The 21,023-nt window shown below is 35.2% G+C and overlaps 1 protein-coding gene across 12 annotated transcripts in view; it reads right to left on the bottom strand.

Moving 5' to 3' along the window:
• CLASP2 (cytoplasmic linker associated protein 2) overlaps positions 1-21,023 on the bottom strand; it is a 153,306-nt gene that overhangs the window by 42,004 nt on the left and 90,279 nt on the right. For 9 of the 12 annotated variants that reach the window (XM_026081301.1, XM_026081289.1, XM_026081295.1 and 6 more), the window contains 8 exons: positions 19,827-19,904; positions 19,024-19,191; positions 15,714-15,769; positions 14,364-14,537; positions 10,993-11,016; positions 8,185-8,202; positions 6,124-6,225; positions 4-174 (listed from right to left, as the gene is read on the bottom strand). In XM_026081301.1, coding sequence (XP_025937086.1) covers positions 4-174; positions 6,124-6,225; positions 8,185-8,202; positions 10,993-11,016; positions 14,364-14,537; positions 15,714-15,769; positions 19,024-19,191; positions 19,827-19,904 — 791 coding nt within the window. The remainder of the gene's footprint in view (positions 1-3; positions 175-6,123; positions 6,226-8,184; positions 8,203-10,992; positions 11,017-14,363; positions 14,538-15,713; positions 15,770-19,023; positions 19,192-19,826; positions 19,905-21,023) is intronic. The other 3 variants (XM_026081292.1, XM_026081300.1, XM_026081293.1) reach the window with 2 other exon arrangements.

Here is a 21,023-nt window from a genome sequence, read left to right as displayed (position 1 = left end):
TACCTACTGACAGTCTAGAAGGACTAGCTTCTCTACTGCATCCCTGACTTCGTGGGATTTTGCTTCGTTTCTGTGCTGCTGCAGGATTCACTAACACTCTCTGAACCCCTGTGTTCATAGTGGAAAGTGTAGTTGTTGTCAAAACTCTTCCAGGAGATCCAGATCTACTGCCAGCTGAAGGCAAAATGAATAAATATAAGTAACAGCAAAGAATATTAACAACCAAGTTAAAAAAAAAAAAAAAAAGGTTAAAATTAGTAGGACAGTGGTGGCACATTGAAATGGTCTGGAAGAACTTACAAGGTAAAAATGTGAAATAGAGTAATCCGGTACAAGTTCTTAAAGCATTACATACAAGGTGGATAGAATTATCAGTGCAAGTCCAGAAGCACCTGGCATGATGTTTTGTACTACATATGCTCAAGAAACCATAAATAATATTCCTAGTATTAATAAACAGTTCTAATATCCCTAATACAAAGATTGGCATGTTCGTTTTCTAAGCTACAAGCTACCTGGCCTCACTAGACTCATTAAAAAAACYAAACCAAACAAAAAACCACACTGCTAGGAAGCAACTGTCCCTCTTTAAACCAGTGATTTCATAATCATCCACGTTCTTTCAGAGCAACAAATATCATAAAATAATTTACTATTTTTCCTAACATTTAAACTCTTCTCTTGTGCTTTTTAAAGTTTAAAGTGTTCAAGCACTACTCTCTCAAAAGCTAAATCTAAATGTCTCTGAAGACAATGGAAACATTCACATTCACTTAGTGTGGAAGTTATTCTGCAGATTCAAAGGAAACTTCTTTAATTAAACAAGCTCTAAAAAATTGATCAATACATTGTATTTAAGTATCTTACCTTCTTATTAATGAAAACTGCATATTTTAAAGTACAATAATTGTTCATTTCAGTACACGGAACTGGTCACTGATCCCTAAATTATCTCCACCCTATGATATGCCAGTTACAGAGAATTTAACTTCTAAGCCCTAATGAACAATCCATTCTTCTCTGATTATACTGTATTTATACCACCAGTTCATATAAATATATTCATTCCTGTTTTAAGCTACAGAATTTAAATGGAAGTCTGACCAAATAAAAAGCAAAACATTATTTTAACCAAAAGTTATCTACATGACAGATATGAAGCTTTTAATAATCCTTTAAACATAATCAGGTAACTGTATGACGATAGCTATGCTATCAGATCCATAAGCTTATCATGCAAGATCTCAAGTGAGCTTCATGGAACACTTATGTAAGGACTATTAGGAGCAACTAAAAAGCAAATATACTACTAGGAAAAAAAAAGCCACAGGCATGTTTAAAAAGATATAAGCTGACTAAAGCTTGACAATATGGGGGGGAAAAAAAAAAATCCAAAACCAAATAAAATGTGCTGGGTGGACAGGAGAAGACTAAAACCATGTACCATGCATATACTTTCAGATTCATTGTTTGAATTCAAACTTGAAATGATTATTTAGCAAAATGCTGTTTTCTAAACTATGGACCTATTCAGCAGAAATGATACACGCAATATTATACAGCCTGGAAACAACAACTGAGAAAAAGTGGGGAAATCTACAAATTGGTGTGGCATTCTGCAAAAAATAAGGGTTTGGCAATTTCGTTCTATTAGTGCTTTTCAACTTAGACCTGATACTGCTATGCCTCCTTCCTCTCCTCTCCCCACACCCCCAAGTTTTACATCTTTTTACAAAACAATAAATATTGGAAAACTGTTCATTGTACCAGAGACWCTTAGATTTTCTTAAATAGCTTATCAAACCTGAAAATTTACTCTTCTCGAAATACCCTGACGGAACACATCATCTCATTCTATTGCTTTTTATCTTTCCATCTGGCTGACCAGCACAGTGTGCCACTACAGCCTAAATACACCCAATGAAGTTTAACAGCCTGAAAATACTACCCTAACAACAACGGCATTGGCATACCATTGTCAATACTATCAGCAGTAGCAGATCTGAAGAACTGAAGCGACCTTCATGATGAAAGAGGAGGAAGTTACTAAAAAGCTATTCCAAACTGCCAAACGCCTCACAAATAATGAATGTGTCTGATTAGATCAGTGAAGAGTATGGAAAAGTGTGCCAGAATTTCTGCTGAATAGGACCCTTCCATGAGATACGTAAACAGGTGATCAAACAATGACATATACACAAATTCTGTAGGCTCTTACCACCAATGGGGTTAGCAGACTGTGATCCTGAACAAGTGTAAAGGCAGGATTAGGGTAGGGGTTTATAATCCATGAAGAGGGAGGGAGCAGAGCAGATTAAAAATGGATGGCAAATGGAAATAAGAAAGCTTTAGTCATTTCACACAGGAAAAAAGCCACGAGGGAGTTATGCTAAAGCAGTGCTTTTAAGGAGCTTCCATAGCTAAAGTACTAAGCTCAGATGCTATGTACAAAGCAGATGAAGCAAAGCTGCACAAGCGAATCACAATTCTTCAGCTTTCTAATTAACAACTGGATAATACTGAAGAATTAAATTTCAATTAAATATGAAACTGTAGCCTTCAAAATTACTTTAAAAGAGTATCAGGTTGTCAAAAAAAAATTTTTTTTAAGTTCAGTAGCTGAACAAAAATTACACACAAGGCCAAAACATAATTTTTGTTTGAGACAGACAGTAAAGGAACTGAGCTGCAGGTGGGGTGAACGACAAAAAAAACTTTCACAATGGCACATTTGAAAAGACTTGCATATAATTTTGGTTTTTTTCTCTTTTATAATTCATGTGATGTTTGAAAATCAGAATTTGTTTCCATTCAGAAATTTTGTTCTTTTTCTTTGAATTAAGGCTATAACATAATTGTAGCACACCTTGCTGAATTACCTGACAACCAAACAGAATGGGAAAGGGGAAAAAAAAGAACAAATTTTTCCATACATAAGAATAAAATGACGCAGGGTGTAATTATATATGCATTTATTATATGTTACAATTTAAATATATCAGTAGGAAAGGGCTTCTAAAGTCCTAAACATAAGTATTTTTGTAAAAGTATTCAAATTTGCAAGTCTTTCATATAATGATCTTTAAACAGAAGCACAGTTTTAACCCTAAATTTACAAAAGCATCTGCAGTACAGTGGTTTTTAAGAAATACAAGCTTAAATCTAATATAAAACCTACTCTTAGTGGAGGAACTAAAACAATCCCCCTCATGAAAACACTGAGCATCTTGCTCCCAACAGTGCTGTGAAATTTTTTATCTAGATAAAAAAGCATCACCCAAATAACAGGCACAGAGTGCACGACAATTTCCCTTCACCTGTCCATTTGTATTTGCCCTGTTTATCTTCCTTAAAACATCTCAGAATTCTTATTCTCCCCCACTGAAAGGTTATAAAGAGTTATCTGAAGGCATCGGGGCTGAACAGAAGTAGTGGTAAAAGGCTAAAAAGGTAGTTTAATGTATTTAATTTTCACAGATCACATGTAAAGGCATTTAGTTATTTCAACAGCAGTTTGACTCATCTCTTTAGACATTAATACTATGAAAAGTGAATTCTCTTAAAAAAAAGCTGTCATTATTTGCAAAAATGCAACTGAAAAAGTTCTGTTTTTATTTCTCTGAATATGCAGAGTCAGTTATATTAATGACATATGACAATGATAGTCACAGAAGTCTTAGATTAATATTTAAATTTAACACCCCTGAACAGTTTATTAACCACCCTAACTTGTTAAGATTTTATCATATTCTTCAAGGTACTAGGTTATTTTCAAAAAGCTTATTTCAGAACTTTCCTAATACTAATTAAGACTCTTACAAATATTGCTCACTGCTTTTCTTAAAGTGAAAAAGTGGTTTGATGGGACTGTTATTTTTTTCCCTCTCAAATTATTTATCCATTTATTCTTTGCTTACAATCTATTAAAAAACAAAACAATACAAAAATTTTGCACAGCCTTTGTTACAGGCAATAACTGTCTTTATTTGCAAGCTCTCATCCCATAAAGAATTGAGAGACTAGAGCGCTATCCAGGAAAAACTTTACTTATTATGAGAACTTTTATTAGCTTTTTTAAAATTTTTATTATTTTTTTAAGTATCTGAACCTTTCTATTTAGATTTTTGAAAGTTTTATTTCACAAAACCTGCGAATATTGAATCAAGTTTGATCCAACCATATTTGATGGAAAATGAGATCTGTCACGAAAACAACGTGAAATACTCTAACATAGAAAATCCAAAACAAACTCTTCTCAGATTACTGACGTTAACTACCTTTGGTGCTTTTTTGACCTTTGAAGTCATTCTAGTTATGATAAATGCAGTCCCTGATAAGAAGATAAAGGTTTCTGCCATTAACTGCATAATTAAGGGGTTTTATTTAAAAAAAAAAAAAAGTTTGGCATAGGGCAATAATTACACCAGAAAATTCAAAACCTGTATAATTTACTGACCTTGAAACATTACAGCTGCCAAACTACAGGAGTGGTTAATTTTTCTTAATGTCATTGTTAATTTTTCTTCATTTAATTTCATTAATTTCATTGTAATTCATTTAATTCAGGCATTTAATGCACTTCACTTCTAAAAAATGTATTTGTTAAGTAACAGCTATGTTAATTCCAAAAGTGAACTAGTTTTCTGTTACCAATTCAGAAGTGAAAATTCCTGTCTGTACCAAAAAAGTGAATCTTTAAATGCAAAACTAACAAAGCTGAAGTCTCCTGCTGATACAGACTACCTATTTAATATAGTGTATGTGTGTGTATATATAAATATGTATATACATATGTATATATTCACACACATATATACACACACATATCTGTATAACTTTATCCATTCTGAAACGATGTGCTAATGCCTGGAACACTGGTGTGTTTCCTGAGGGCTCCAAAATCATTTTCTGCAGAATTTAACCTCAGCAGATTATGTCCTTCACTCCTCCAAGAGCAGCTGTTGCTTGTGCAACAGAGGTGGCAGAAAAAGACCCCCGTATATTCACCCCTGGCCTGCCCTGGTAGTCCAGCCTTTTGATATAATACAGCAATATCCCGGTTCCTGTTGACAGAAGCCTACGTACTGGCTGGACAAAACTGCAGTAGGTGAAGCTCATTCTGGCAGCTCAGCTTGGAAGACAGTAACCTTGGAGAGGCAGCTGGGACAGAGATGAGAGCAGTAACATCTGAGCACGCTACCGGTACATTAGTCAGATGTCTGTTGGAGACCCCAGGCACACGACAAATTGCCGTAGGTCAGCCAATGCATCAGTAAAATCACCACTTGCTCACAACAAGTGTTACATAATTGTGTCTTTTTAATTAATCACTGAGGACTAAGCCAACCATTTTGCATTTGTTGTGGTTTAGAGAATACTCATAGAAAATTACTTTGGATCAGCTGCCATCCAGTAATTTACTTGTTTTCACTCTTTGACTTTAATATAAGCTAAGTAAGAGATTATAAGTTTGGGTTTAATATTTTCACTCCAGGAAAGAGTTAAGTAAAGGTAACAGCTATAAAATAAAAAGAAGTAAATAGCCTAGAATTAGAGTACTGCCTAGCTTTAAATGAAAACAGGTACTTCTGACTAAAAAAATTAGACTTTTTGAAAAATGAAAAATGAGGTTTTACAGGTAATCCTGAAGACACCATCCAGCCTACTCACTTTTCCTTATTAGTTGGCCGTGTATTACATCTAACCGATACAGAAGTTTACTGGTGGCGTGGGCTTTTCTTGGGGGGGTGCGAGTCAGGGGTGGAAGCAGAAACAGGGGGGGAAAAAGAATGTTGAGAAGTTACAATTGAAGACAGAATTTAGGGGTAGATTTCCTTTCCTATTATGCTGTCTAATTTATTTGGCAAACTAAAACCAAACCTAGTATTTCACCCAGAGAAAAACAACATAAATTAGAAAAGCATGCAAATACCACTGACCCAAAACACTGAAAAAAATACCTTCATTTTGGTCTGGCGATGATGAACCTAAGGCACAGAACAACAACTCAGTATGCAGCTTCTTTTTTTAAAATTAACTTTGACTGTAGCCATTGGTCAATGAATATATGCTTAAGCATTTGGCCTCTTCATTAGGTATAACTGACAAACAGAAAATACATACGCTGAGACTGAGAGACCACTTTAGTTCTGCTTCGTCCTCTGGAATCGGTTTTAGAATTTCCAATACCAACAGATGGTGTTGAAAGCTTTGTTCGTACACGTCCTATAAAATAAAAGTGATATCAAATCAATTTTTCCACAGTAACGGAGCAAGCAAAACATCAGAAGCATTTGCTAGTATTTTATTAACTTCCTGTAACTAAAAATGAAGCATTACATAACTCAATCAGTAAAAATTCACTTGGGATAATTAGTAGAAATTTGAAAACCTCCAAGAATTTAACAGTTGAGGGATCAAAATATTTCTCCTCTGATTCTACACGCTTCAGTAAGGAAATTGCACATAATCATTTAAACACCCTGAACTAGGAAGTTGCTTCCTACATAAATAGTTTGATTTTATTACAAAAGGGAATCATATTAAATAAATATAATAGACAATGGGTACAACTAATGTAATAGGTACAGTCATCCCACAATTACTTGTGTTTACTAATTCTACTTTTGCTATCATAAAGCAACAAAACTAACCTTGATTATCTTTTGAATAGGGTTCTAAGAATTCTCCCTAACATCATCATTCTTTTTAGAAATCTAAATACTAACTTTCCTATTATTGACAATTCTACTGCTTTCCTGGCTGTGGATGTGGTCATGTGTAATTCCACAGGATTTCCCAAGGCATTTACAGCATTTTGCACAGATCACTTCAGTAAAACTCAGTATCAGCATGAAATAAAGAAATCCTACTCTCCTCAACAGAGGGGAGAACTGATGAACAGAGAGAGTAAACAGAGTATCGACAACAGTGGAATTCACTTCTCCAGAACGCCAGTCCATCTTGTATGTGGGTTAAACCTTTGTGCATTACTGGCCATGTTCATCCCAAAGGTCAGACAGTACGATGAAATTACTAAAGACGGACCCCAGCTGGATGAATGACAAGTAACTGAAAGATTATTCCTAAAAGTAAGTACTAAAGTTCTGTACTACATTTCCTAAGCCAACCTCTCAACCAACAGAAAAACAAAACAAAAGCAAACCCAGCAGTCTAACCATAATTTTAGAAGTTACAGTAATAAAACCCCCAAAGCTCATACAGCATGGATCTAGTTCAGCAAGTAATCCAAATTTTAAAACAGCAAAATTGGAATGTTTTCCAGATGCATAAAGTCGATATTTGACCCAGACGAACTAGACACAGACTTTTATATAGCTCTAGCCTCTGTAGGCTTTCCACAGTAGAATTTGGAGACCAACCAAGTTAATATTATTCATCCAAGTAGAGGGAATAGCCATAGAAGAGAGTCTATTAAGAAGAGAGTCAGAATAAAGGAGGTTATTCACTAAATTATTAGAAAACAATGTGCTAGCAATACTGGTTTAAGTTAACTGGTCCAAACTCTGCTAGTTATCCCCGTGCAATGGCAATGTTTTCCCACTGAGGGCTGTGAGACTGCAAGGCATGCAACTGTGTTCAGAATTTGACCCAAAAAATGCAAGAATACAGAGTGCTACTATTTGGATACTGTGTTAAATTATCACTTGGAACCTAGTTTACTTTTAATCAAAGTAAAAAAAAAAATTGTATTTGTGAAGCAAATGAATTGTTAACTCACTTAGAGTCTCTACATTTATTCTCTAGATGATGGGTTTAAATATTTTAATAGCATATTGAAAACGAATTCCCAATATCCATCTCAAAGAGACGAATAATAGTAGCACCTGCTTCCCAGAGCATGAACACATTTGATGAAATTTTCTGTGACAAGATTCACTAAAAAAAAAAAAAAAAGCAAAATATAAAGCTCCTATATTTTTCACACTAAAAATGTTAAGCAATGACACTTCTACTGCAGACGAGAGCTTGAAAATTAAAATCATAAAGCAAAAGAATTTTAAAAATGCTACATGACAACCAAGTATTAGATGCGTAAGCTGTATGGAGTTATGAATCTCCACAAAGCCCCAGAAAGACCGAATTCTACTTTTAAAACTTAGTTCATATCAATGAAAACATGAAGCTGAAAATATTAGCTATTCTAACAGAATATTTTCTTACCATCTTCAGAAGCTGTTCCTAAACAGAAAAAATAATAAAATATATGATATTCCAAACAATACTATTTCTCTTCAATTCCTTTTTTGAGATTAATAATTTTATGAGTCTTAACAGATCTTATCAAGTTAAGAAGAAGTCTAAAGCGCTCGTATTGCAACTCCATCTTTGAAGCAAAGTGGAATATCAAGAAACAGCAATACTACATTGGTAGTGATTTACAGAAATACAGTATGTAGCACTGCCTTCTAAACTTGTTATAAAAACATTGAAAATCAATAGGAAAAAATTGTATGAGATCAAGTCAACTAAATGACATGTCCAGATCAAACAGATATTTATTCCAAATATTCTAGTGCAAGCTCTTCCGAAAATATAAAATGTACTATTATAAATTATCCCCCCAAAAAACCAAAGGACAGTGTTTCACAAACTGGACACAGATAATTTGATAGAAACTGTGAGAAAGGAGGATTTATCTGAATCAAGTCATGATGATTCTGAAAATCTACACACATGAGATCAAGTTTTGCTCAGAGAAGCTGAGCTTGCTGAAACCAGATCACACTTGAAAAAGTATGCCAAGTTTATAAAGGCTTGACTTATGATAAAAATATGAGTCAAATGTGATTCAATTTACTGACATCAATACATAAGAATTGATGTCAACATAGTACTCCTCTCTTGCAGTTCCTTTGAAACACAAATCTGATTATGGAATAAGATATTTTCAGGTTGTGATACAAATTGTTAAATGCCTCAAAATCAAATGGTAATTCCATTTTTGTTTTCAGTCTAATACTGTTCCTGCCTTGTAAGAGAACTATGATTAAAACGCCTGTTAGTGTATTCCACTAGCCTAAACTTAACCTCTCAGCAAATTTGGCTCCGACTTTTCCCATACTGTTATACCTTCCAGACGCTATTGTTACCAGCCCCCTCCTAAAACTTAACTCAGTGTAAACTTCAGTACTTCTGCACAGAAAGTACTTGACAGAAATAGGTCTGTAGAAATGCCTCAGCTTACCAAATCAAAATTGCCAGTTGGCATATAACCTCCCCTCCACCCGCCCCAAACCAGCAAAAAAACACAACAACATCCTGCCCCGCGGGGACCCTGGAAGGCAGCTACATCTAGGCTATGGCTGAGCCGGTCTAACAGGGAGCTGGTGGTTCTGCTTCTCCTTCCCCCACCCTTGTGCCAGCATCTCAGCAGCTAAGGGTTCACTGATTGTCAGTGCAGTAAGCTAAATAACAGAATATTATTAATTTCTGTTTTTACAAAACCAGTCTTCTGGAGTTTGTTTCCCTAAAACGATTCACAATGAAGTGTTACAAAGCACTCATGGAAGAAGTGGTGAAAATACACGGCCAAGATTGGTGAGGAAAGGAGAAACAGGCAATTTCTCCTGGTGGCAGTAAGATCAGTTCAACTGTATCATAAATCTATAGCCTGGAAGTCAAGATGTGTTCATTCATCCCTACAGTCATCATGTAGAAAAAGATTATTGTTTCGGTCACTGGTGTATCACTTCCTCCACTATTTTCAGACAAATGTACAGGACACCTCCACTGGTTTTGACTCCTGGCCTGAACTAAAGGAACAACCTATACATCTGGCCTTAAGAACCTTTACTGCTTGTGACGATATGCAAAAGCTCAGGGTAAGCATTTAGTACAGCTAGTTAGAAATAAATCCTACTATATGTAACACAAGGAAATTTGATATGGAAGTAAGTGAGAAAGATGTAATACTGTACAAAAATCTCGTTGTAGGAAAGTAGGGTTACCACCTGCAATATTTGCTCAATCTCTGCTCAAATTCTTCCAAAAAGTAGCTCAGGTTTCAGGGTTTTAAGAGAATTGCCTTCCTATTGTTTCCACCTATGTGCATATTTAGTACAATTATTTTCTCATCAGACTCAATAATCCATGAAAGGAAAAATAACATTTGCTTTGCTTCCAGTAAACAACTCACTCTTCTAAACATGCTAGGAAATTTTTAAAATACATGTAGCAAGAATTATTAAGTAGCAAACATAACTGGCTTTTAAAGTGTTTCCCAGCAATAATTAGAATTATCAGACATCGAGCTGGGACTCAGCCAGTTTCTGATACAGGAAGCATTACTTACACATACCTGAAACAGACTAACAAGTGTTGAGAGGCTGATTCTCAACTGCTTGGCAATTACAATGAAAATATAAGCCTACTCCCTAAGGGTGTTTAATACAATGAATTAAGGAAAAAAAGAAGTGCTATAACCCAGCTGGAATACTTGGTAAGCTATTTGAACAGGTAGGTCTTCTTAGCAAACTCTTCTTTAGTAGAATTACATTAGATTACAGAATTTAAAAGCACTTAAAATTAGGTAGCTAGACTCTAGATTTTGGTAAAAGTATTTTTTAAAGAGATCATTTTAGTTTTATTTTAAAAATCCTAATCTCTTTGTCAAGAATCTTCTGCTCTCCCACTGCCATTCTGGAAAAAAATCCCCAGATTTGCCTTTATAGGTAAAACTGAAACATGATGGAACTACAGCTAGTTATAAAAAGGCAGAATAACTCTGTAATTTAGTAGGATTTTTTAAATGGAAATAACATCCAATTTCCAGACCAATCATCCAAAGAATATTGACAAATACAGCAATAGAACACCACACACATTAAAGTATCAAGATTATACAGGGATTAATGAAAACAGTATAGAATTTGTTAATCAACAGACAAATGTATTAAACATCAAGTATTTTACATAAAAGATATTAACAATACTTATTAGGATTAGAGGGCAGACTAAACAATTTCTTACCATCCATCTTGTCAGAAGTATCCTCTTTGTTGAAAAAGCAGGCAAAGAAACATGGAAAACTTAGTGTGTTAGAATAAAGGTGTTCACAGCAGAGTCATAAAACATTAATTAAGGAAAATACATTAATATTAAATACTGCAGACATATGTCTATCTAATTCTTGTACATATAAGATAACTTAAATAAAGTTGGTTTCTCCCAGTCCAAAGTACACAATTACAGAATGGAGTAAAGTCCCTGCACAGGGATGTAGCATTTCTCCGTATTACTCAGATTTGAACAAACCCTTAAAGTAAAAAACTTATCAACTATTTCATGTTTGGTGTTCACCAGTTACAGAATCATCAGTAGATGTTTATATCATTGCTGTATCACAATATTTCTACTTCTTATGAAATTTGGTACTCAGCATGAAGTCTCACGTGGACTAATGGACACAAAGGGAAAAGACAGCCCAATAAAGACAGAGGAAAAACAGGAGAAAGTTTCAGTACAGTTTGAAAGCATTGAAGGTTCACCAGTTCAGCTGCAAGGCAGGGCATACATACTCTGATAATAACAACCAGAAGTAAAACTGAGTACCACTGCAATATTTAATGTGAGGCATTTATAATCACAGCTCATGTCTCCTCAAAAAGGACATTAATAATTAGGGATCCCAAAGCTAGTCAACATTTTGAATAACTAAAGTAGAGAATGTCTTCCTGATTCTAGAACAGTTTTAAAACAAAATTACATATGGATACATACAATTGCAGCACAGACAAGAGTTCTTCTATTAATAATAAAAAGGAAAGTGACAGGTGGGGGTAATTACAGTTTACTACACTCATGAACTTAGGGTCCTCTGAGACTCTAAATTTTGCAGCTGTTTAAGCTAAAGATGGATGGTTCTCTTTAAGTAAATGTGAAAATATATAAAAGCTCCAGAGGAGACAGTGTTACTTATTTTGGCATTGACTGTAACACCTGAAGAGATGTGGAATGCATTACACGACAATAAACAAGAACATTTTCCAGGCCTTTCTAGTATGACAGTCAGCATTATCTTGACAATTCTGTCATTTAAGCTGCCATATTTGGGTTTAGTATTAAAAAAAAAAAAAAAAAAAAAAAATCACCACCACCACAAAAACTTAAAGAGAGGAAAAGTTTACAAATTAGTATATTTGCTGAAATGTGGTTACCTTTTCAAAACAAAGAGAAAATAATATTAAATAATTAAATATTTAATATTTAATTATTAAATATAATTAAATAATATTTCAATAGCCAAAGAACACACCACATTTACTCTCTCTACATGTTTACCAGGGGACAGGTATGTGTCATTTAAATCACCTTACCACTACCAGAAAACTGTTAGGAAAACAAACCCGGATCAAACAAGCACTATTCTTTTTGCATGACTCTAAATAAGCCTTGGTCTTCTCAGCTATCACTTCCCTTAAATTATCCATGATAGGATTTGAATTTTTTACTATACATTGCTAGCACCACATTATTCTGCTATTTCAATTTAACACTGTATTCTTCTCTGCAAGTATCATGATTATACCTGCTAGCAAAGAAAAACTTTCCAGCCAGTCAAATCCTGCAAAAGCCTAGACTTACTGCATATGTATTTTTCCCCTCCCTCTATAGGCAACAGAATAAGCTATTTCTTTATTTCTGTTATTTTCCTGCATAAAAACAGCACTGTTTACTTCCTCGGAGACCTCTGTGTCCTTCTCAACCCCTGCTTACGAAATTCTGGGAATGAACTGCTCAGTCCTTAAGATGTTCTGAAAGCGTACCAGTACTCCAATCCAGAGTTAAATTTCTGTTAATCTTAACAAAAGACCAAAGTAGTCCTTTCATTTCATCAGCATGAAGATACATTACCAGAAAGAGATACCTCTTTCTTCATTTTTCTTATTTGACCTCTGACTTGCTGCTTTTTCTACCACCATGTTCTAAGTTGCTTTTACACGTCTTTCCCTTGAGAACTGAATCCCAGCTTTGTCTAAGACTCAATACGCATGCTGTTGCGCCCCAAAGCAGACTAGGCAACGCTGTGATCTTGGAGAAAAATCATCCCATCTATTTCAGGCATGCTGACATTTGGTTAGGAGGAACAGAGGCTCCTCCACAGTCAAGTTACAGCCACAGGCATATCTCCTCCACCAAGCAAGAGAAGCAGCTAACTTTGGTGCCCAGTTCTGATTCACCCTGTGGGCACTAGAGGGAGCCCACAACCCTAAGTTACAGGCCGATTTTGAGACTACTCCTTTTAGTCAACACTGCCAGGGCTTATAAATTTAATCCTAAAGTAAGTGGTGTTCAAACCGTTTCAAGAAGGCACTAATGACTCATTTGAAATAATTTTAACTCTGAAATTTGAATTAAAAAACACAATCAAAAACTTTGAAAAACATAGGTTAAGCGTATCCTAGCATCTCCCAAAACACAAGGTAAATCCAAAGACCCATATGCATTTCTCTGCCTCTCCTGTGATCGTGTTCGGCAACACTGACATTAGGACTTGTCTCCTCAGTGATCTAGCTAGCACACAGACTGACAGGAAAAAACCTAGCTGTGCTATGAGTGCTGCACCTCATTCCCTGCATGTATACCTCTGTATTATGGATACCCTGAAAGAACACAGAGACATGCCTCATACTCTTCTCCTCCTCCTCACACGTTGGTTCAATTCAGCCTGAGTGCAAGTTCTAGCATCTAACACCACTACTATCAGAAATACACTTTTCTGTAGACTTATTTGTAGCACTTTCTGTCTAACAAGTATTCCTGCCAGTGAGGACTGGTACCTAGATACAAACGTGCACATAGCTGCATCGGCACGCTTAGGAAAAAACCTCTCAAAACAATGCTGTACATTAGTACATGAAACACTTCTCTAACAGATGGAACAGCCACCACTTACTCCAAGGGAAACTCGTTAGCTATTTTATAACAATGCCAAAGAGTTGAGTAAAATGGGAAAGAGAGTTCTAACACTGACTTCCTTACTGCTTCTAAAACAAAAAAAAGCCATGATCACCACCCTCTGTTAAGTGAGGGTATGGCTCCTTCAGATACTTATAAATATTTCCGGCTCCTTCAGATACTTATAATATTTCCAGATTAACACATTTAAAGAGCATAGTATGGATACATTCTTTACATTGGCATTCTTTCAAAAGAAGGAAAAACAAGACATCTAGCAAAGTTGATAATTTACTTTAGAACACTTGGTCTTTGCAGTACTCCAACAATACTAAAAACGACAATGAAAGTTTTTCAAATATAGAAGTACTTTCTCGTAACTTTTTTTTTTTTTGACTAAAAACGACAAGTATTCCACAGTACTGTAAAGATATATCTCTCACCTAGTGAAGCATACGATCCTGGAGGTAGACCAGCCGCGGACAAGCGCCCAGCTCCAGCTGTCTGCCCAGCGGCATGGCGGGCCTTTGCACCTGCAGCAGCATTAACATCGATGTCACTGCGAGACCTTTGCAGAGTTCCTGGGCTTGGAACACTCTTGCTGCTGCTTCCTGAAACTAAAAAAAAAGTTATGGGTTAATACTAAACACAGTATTATTAAAAGGTTAAAAGCAAACACACATGGCCAAGAGGTATTGAAATGCTAGACCTGGTGTTGCCTTGAAATTCAGGTAAAGAACGAAGTCCTTGATTTGTCCAGCTGGTCTAATACTTTAATTCATGAGGTTTTTTTTTTTTTCCCTTCATTTTCCAGTCTTAATCATTTCACACAACTATACTCAAACGTAGAATCAATCCAGTATTTTTTATTTTATAGTATTCTCATCATCTTCATTCAGTATGAAATTTTAACATTGCTCTATACAAACTACTTGCTCCCACCGTAATACAAATGACAATTGTGAACATTTATGTGGTTTGTTCATTACATTACTGAATGTTTCACAAATTCAGGGCAATTCAGTGTCCCTTGTGATGCTGGGCCAAGTATTATTTCCACACATCAGCTAAGAAACTGACGTCAGAGAGATACAGAAACTGGACAAGTTAAATGCCTACCTTGAATTAATTGAGGGCCTAATCTTCTGTAAAATATTTTTATATTCATCTCTCATTATTAGCTGAATATTAACTATTCAGCTCAGTTAATTTTAGCCATTGGTGCATGTTTTCAAAACTTGACTCCCTCTTAACAATTCAGGTATTCAGAAAACAAGCACTCACAATAACTGGCCACTTGTAAAAAGGAGTCAATGATTTACTCACTAAGAGTTACAAAGAAATAATGAGAAAAGAGAATGGATAGATTCAATTCTGAAAACTCTGACAAAATTAAACGGTTTGAATTACAAGCTTATTTTTTTCATAAGAAACAGCAGCTATGCTAGAACAGATCAGAGGTATGACAATTCTTCATTACCAATTGCCATAAGCCTAATAGTCATAAATAGATCATAGAATGTCTTGCTCTTTTTAGAATGACCGGTCAATGAGAAAACTTCAAGAAACAAAATTAACAGCGGCAATACATAGCCGATAATGTCTTGTATTTGGTAACAGATTGCAATTTTGCAACAACTAAAAATATGTAAAAGCTAAAGCATATGTCATTATTCAATTGTGTAACAGGGTAAATGGCAAAGATTGTACAATTGTAAGCTGCATTTAATTTTTATTTATTTAAACTAAAACAACATTAAAAACAATTGTGCATTATATAGCAATAAGCATACCTCTGCCTGCAAGGCTTGCTGGGCTGGCTGCAGACCATTTAGAAGATAGAGGACGACTATAAAAAAAAAAATAAACAAATCCAATAAATAAGGGCTTTAATAAAATACAGCTCATGTATCTGATACAAAAAGCAACACTACACAATGATCTGAAGAAAAAAAAGTTTTTTTTTTCCCTTCTACTGTCTCTGCACATTTCAGATAAACATATTAAATAGAGAATGATAAGGAAAACACCATCATCTTATCAGATCTTTTTTTAATTTTATGAAATTAAATGTTCATTATAAGGCATTAATCTCTTGCTAATTAGCAGACATATTGTGCTAACCCAAAGTTCAGGCATTCCAGATTTGGTCATAGAAACGTTTAAGATGGCCATTACAAGGTTTTAACTGCAGGGATGATCTTCTAAATCAGCTGTCAAACAAAAATAGCAGGAGCTAAACTAAAAGATCTTGATCTATAATGAAAGGAATTATGTGAAGTAGGTTGCCTGCAATAACAAGGAAAACATGCGTATGACTCATAAGCCTCCTCCAGTCCTATACCCCAAAGAATTAAATTAGAAATTAAGAAGAAACATGCTGGAACTTCAAAGTAGCTGGATTGAGTTTCCCTTGTTTGACTGTTAGAGGCCTCTCTAATTTATAAAAGAAGGGGAAGAAGCATGTCTTTCCTCTGTTTTCTCTCCATTTCCCTATACTCTTACTGCCAAAGTGAGTAGCTGCTGAAGTGAAATCTTTTGGTCTACTCAAGTTCAACCGTAAACCCTTCCTTTGCTTGGTTCAAAAGGCTAGCATGCAGTAAGAGGGAGCAGAGAAAAGCAAAAACAAAAAAAAGATGAAGGATGAAGGTAGGAAACAGTGAATGGCATAATACTTTATTCATTGATTCATCTGTAGCCATCTAAACATTTATCTGACTGGGAAGGTTTGTAGTAATTTCATTGACACTCAAATTATAACCTTGCAGTCTACAGTCTCAGCTTTAGTAAAAATACTCCCTAATTTTAATATCAAAAAGCAGAGAGAAGAGAGATGCATAATACTGTGTATGTATCTGAGCTATTAGCTCAGTGATAATGTAGATGACAGCATTGTTATCTAACTCCTCACAGAAAATCATGTGTTTGCAGTTTACTATGAATGATACCTGCTTTTCTGACATCAATAACCAGTGTTTTGGAGATATTACCACTTATTTTGCTGCAAATACAATGAGTTAAGTCCAGTATGCCCAGGCAGATCTCTTGGGCACATTCTGACCTTACAACAAGCACCAAAAAGAAGGCTCAGAAAACACTGTTACTATTTCAGCACTTGCACCATCTACTGTGAATGACATTTCATTTAAGCAGCTTTCTATAGGCAGAGCTTGTTTTGCAGGCACAAGTCACCACGTTTCCCTTCTCCCATCCCCACTTAAAATACCACTGTTATCACATGGAAGTTGCCAAAGCCACCCAAGTAAATTAGACAAGGGGACCCTCAGAACGGCTTGATTAGTACTTTTGCACAGCCTCAGATTCTGAAGGGATCTCACTACATGAAGTCAGTTTCTTTCTAGATTTAATAAAATCCTCACAGAGCTTCCATAATGATATGAACAATGATCAAAAAGAAGTAAACTTCAATAGTTCCTTTGCTTTTTACTTAGAAGGTAAAAAGCAGGGGGTTTGTTTTTTTTTTTTAAATCAGAGGTCTAGTTAGACCATGAAAGATGGATAGGGCTGAGATAGTAACACTTAGAACATTCTGCTGTTACAACCTCTTTTGCAACTCAAACTGTTACAAAAATTAGGTTTTCATTTAGGCTCAATTGCTTTTGGCTGGATTGATGATGATAATCTTTCTCAGCCTTATAACAAAATCCCACTGCATTAAAACCATTTTGATCAATGGATTTGTAAGATTTGCAAGTTCACAGCGTCAAAAACAACCATAGCAGATCAGATGTTAAAACAAACAAACACAACAAACTCAGCACCCTTATTTCCTACTCTAATATATGCAGGGAGAACTCAGCATCTATTGTAGAAGCCAGAAAAAAATTTTGGGAGTAAGACAGGGAAAAGAAGATGCATTTAAATGCAAAATTAGTGAAAACTCAGTTAAAAAGTTAATTACTTCGAGTATCAGATTGCTTTTGCTTCTCTTATTTTACTCCTCCCATTCTGTATTGTTTACCTTCAAACAATTGGCAAGGTACACATCTTGTAACACAGGGAGTAACACTTACCTAAGGATTTAATACTGTAAGACTCTAGTTTCTCTGTAATTTAGTTTTTAACATTTTGTTATTAGTAACTCATTAACAGCCTTTTGATTTCTAAGTAGGAAATATAGATTAAATTAATTCAAGCAAGAGTAATTAATCTCTGAATAAACATTTGTTAGTGAAAAAAGAAGCGTTAGCAATAACCTACATTACAATAACTATTAAAAAAATGCTTTTATAATTACAAATATCATACTGAAGATAAGATTTGACACAGAAGAGGGAAAGGCACTGGTATTTAAGGTGCCAGTCCCAAAAAATTTAATTTTGAATATGTGGGAAGCAGTCTTTGCTTTCAAGCCAAAAGTAAGCAAATATCCAGTTCTCTTGCTTTGGAAATGAAGAATTTGAACTGAAATCTTACATACTTTGAGGATCCCTTCTATAATTTAAAGGATAAAATCACCACATACTACTACTCCCAGCTTTACATTTCTACTAAAAAAGCCAGTTGATTTCTTTTGCTATTGGCACCTAAGCAAGCTTTAATCTAATCAGCTCAAGACTGTCAGCACATTTTAACACACCATTGCCTACAGAACAGGCCCACCCTCTAGTAACCAGCAGTCATGAAATACCCGATACTGTGAAGACAGAATAAAAAATGACCTCTGATCTGAATGAATCTCATTGTCAATGTCTCTTTGTGATACCTCCAGAGGAAAGAGATGAAAAGAAGTGGTACCATAATTTTTTTCCTAAACTTATTTCTTTTACCATGCTGTTGGACAAGCAACAATACTTCAATACACAAACCTTAAAGATCCTTTGGTGCAACAGGGGCTAGTAAGGAACAAATAGATGAGTAAGCACAGTCTGCCAAATTCAAGTTTATATATGCCATTATTTTCCACCTTGCTAGAGTAACACTGTCATGTTGCAGAGCACAATAAAAGAATTTTAAGAATGTGAATATTAAAAGTGACAGAAGTACAACTGCAGCTTTTCTGCACACCACAGGAGCCTAGCTCATGTGCTTTAGAGAAACTTTTTATGTTTGGTCAGACTCAAACAGTTAAGTGACTCTTACTTGAGGCTCTCCTGTGAACTGGAGGATGACCTGTCTGACTGAGGGAGAGATGCTATACTGCCAGAATTCTTCAAGTAGGTCTGAAGGCTTCTTTGATAGGGAGGCTCAAGAGAATTGTACAGAGTCTCTGCTTCACTAGGAAAGTGATTTCTAAGACCCAGATAAGCCCTGCAAAATAAAAGAACGACCAAATGTAATTGTTCTAGGTTTTTCTTAAAAATATACAGTCAGGAAGTGAAAGACTGCAGAATGAACTAGGGATGACAGAGAAAGAAAACCAGAGCAGAAATATATACCACACATAATACACCCACTAGGTCATAAAAGAAACCAGCTTAATTGACTGAATTGATTTTTTCAAAACAACTTAGTGTTTCTGTCCTCTGAAATTCTCAAGTTTACTGCTAAGTCTTAGTAATTGTTCCTATAGGGAAGCAAGAGAAATTCTTTTCTGGTCTGCTTATTTGTGAAAGTACTGTAGTTGTTCAATGACTTAATTCACGGAAAAAGTGAATGATTATGCAACAATATCAGTCTTTATCACTCCTCTTTCACTAGAATCCTCAAACTCTCTGAAACATTATTAATGGCCCCAAGCTTTTAAACTGTTTTCTTTCTCAGTACAAAGCAGATATTAACTCAAGACTCAGAAAGCAGAAACATCAATTTTCTACTTAACTTGTGCCCTCTTCTTCAGACGTGAGCAGCTAACTATAGCTGATATATATTATACTATTTAAAACCTTCTATCCCTCATATAAAATCTGCCATTTTTCAGAGCAATAAGTACAGTCAAAACTTACTTTCTTGCCTCCACTCTTGCCTCTGCATCAGCATCATGAATACCCTTCTTGATTGTTTCAACCAAGACAGCTGCATGCCTAGAAGACAGACATTCTTCATACTACCTTTAACTACTCCAAATTCAATTCTAAAAGAAGTTTTACCCATTAATTAATATTTTTCTAAGTAAAAGACAGCCCACAGAGTGAGTTCTTTCCAAGATATGAAGTAAATGCTTAAGTACACTTATGACATAACCACACCTTCTGTAGAAGACTAGAAAGCTCCCAGCTATTTCTTTACCTGAATGGGGAATTTATGTTTTCTGGAAAAGTAAAGCCTATCATCAAGGCAGAAACAGCTTAATTTTAAAGCAAATCAGGAGCAAGAGGTGCTACAAAACAGAATAACACACACTTTTTTGCATCGTTAGCAAACAAAAAATTTAAATGCCTCTTAAGCTTGTTCTTTGTAATTCTAAATATATGTAAACACACATACACATTTTAATATTCAATTCATTTGGATCGACCAGTCACTGAAGGAAACAACATAACGATATACAGTACAACAATGCTTTCAGAATGATTGTTTACTCAAAACACAGTCCTAGTAGTCAAAAATGAAAAATATTGCTGCCCACAACATCTCATTACAATGTTAGGTAAGAATGATCTAGGATTTTCAGTACCAGCCTAGTGTTACAGTGGCTGAGTTCAGTTCCCAGTTCTGCTATAGACTGTGACTGTGTAGAAAAATCAGTTCATGTCTTCATGTCGAGTACCTTATATGTGAAATAGGGCTAACACTTTTCGCACTACCATTTACTTGTATTAGAGCACACAGTTTGAGAGGTAGTGTTAGACTGATTGTGACTGCTTAGTATTCAGTTAAGTAGCTTTTACTTACATCCTTTAAAAACAGATTCCAATCGCTTTGAGATATTCTACTTACAGTTTTCATGAAAATAGACAATTGAGTAGAAAAGAGAAATCTGTCGTACTGGAATCTCTGCTAAAAGTCCCAGTAGGAAAAAAGCTGCTAAGTGAGTGTAACTGGACCAAAAAAAAACAAAACAAAAAAAAACAATCCACACAAGGCACTACAGATGGGGAAAAAAACTTCTATGAGCTTGCATAGCGAGACTCCAGGGAGTTTACCGCAAATCACGCATCACTATGAAACATTTTTTAAACTCAACTTTGTGGCAAACTGAT

This window comes from Apteryx rowi, unplaced genomic scaffold (assembly GCF_003343035.1).
Source record: "Apteryx rowi isolate R43461 unplaced genomic scaffold, aptRow1 scaffold_540, whole genome shotgun sequence".
NCBI classification, from domain to species: domain Eukaryota; kingdom Metazoa; phylum Chordata; class Aves; order Apterygiformes; family Apterygidae; genus Apteryx; species Apteryx rowi.
Note: the sequence above shows the minus strand (reverse complement) of the source record. Positions and strands in the feature narration are given on the sequence as shown.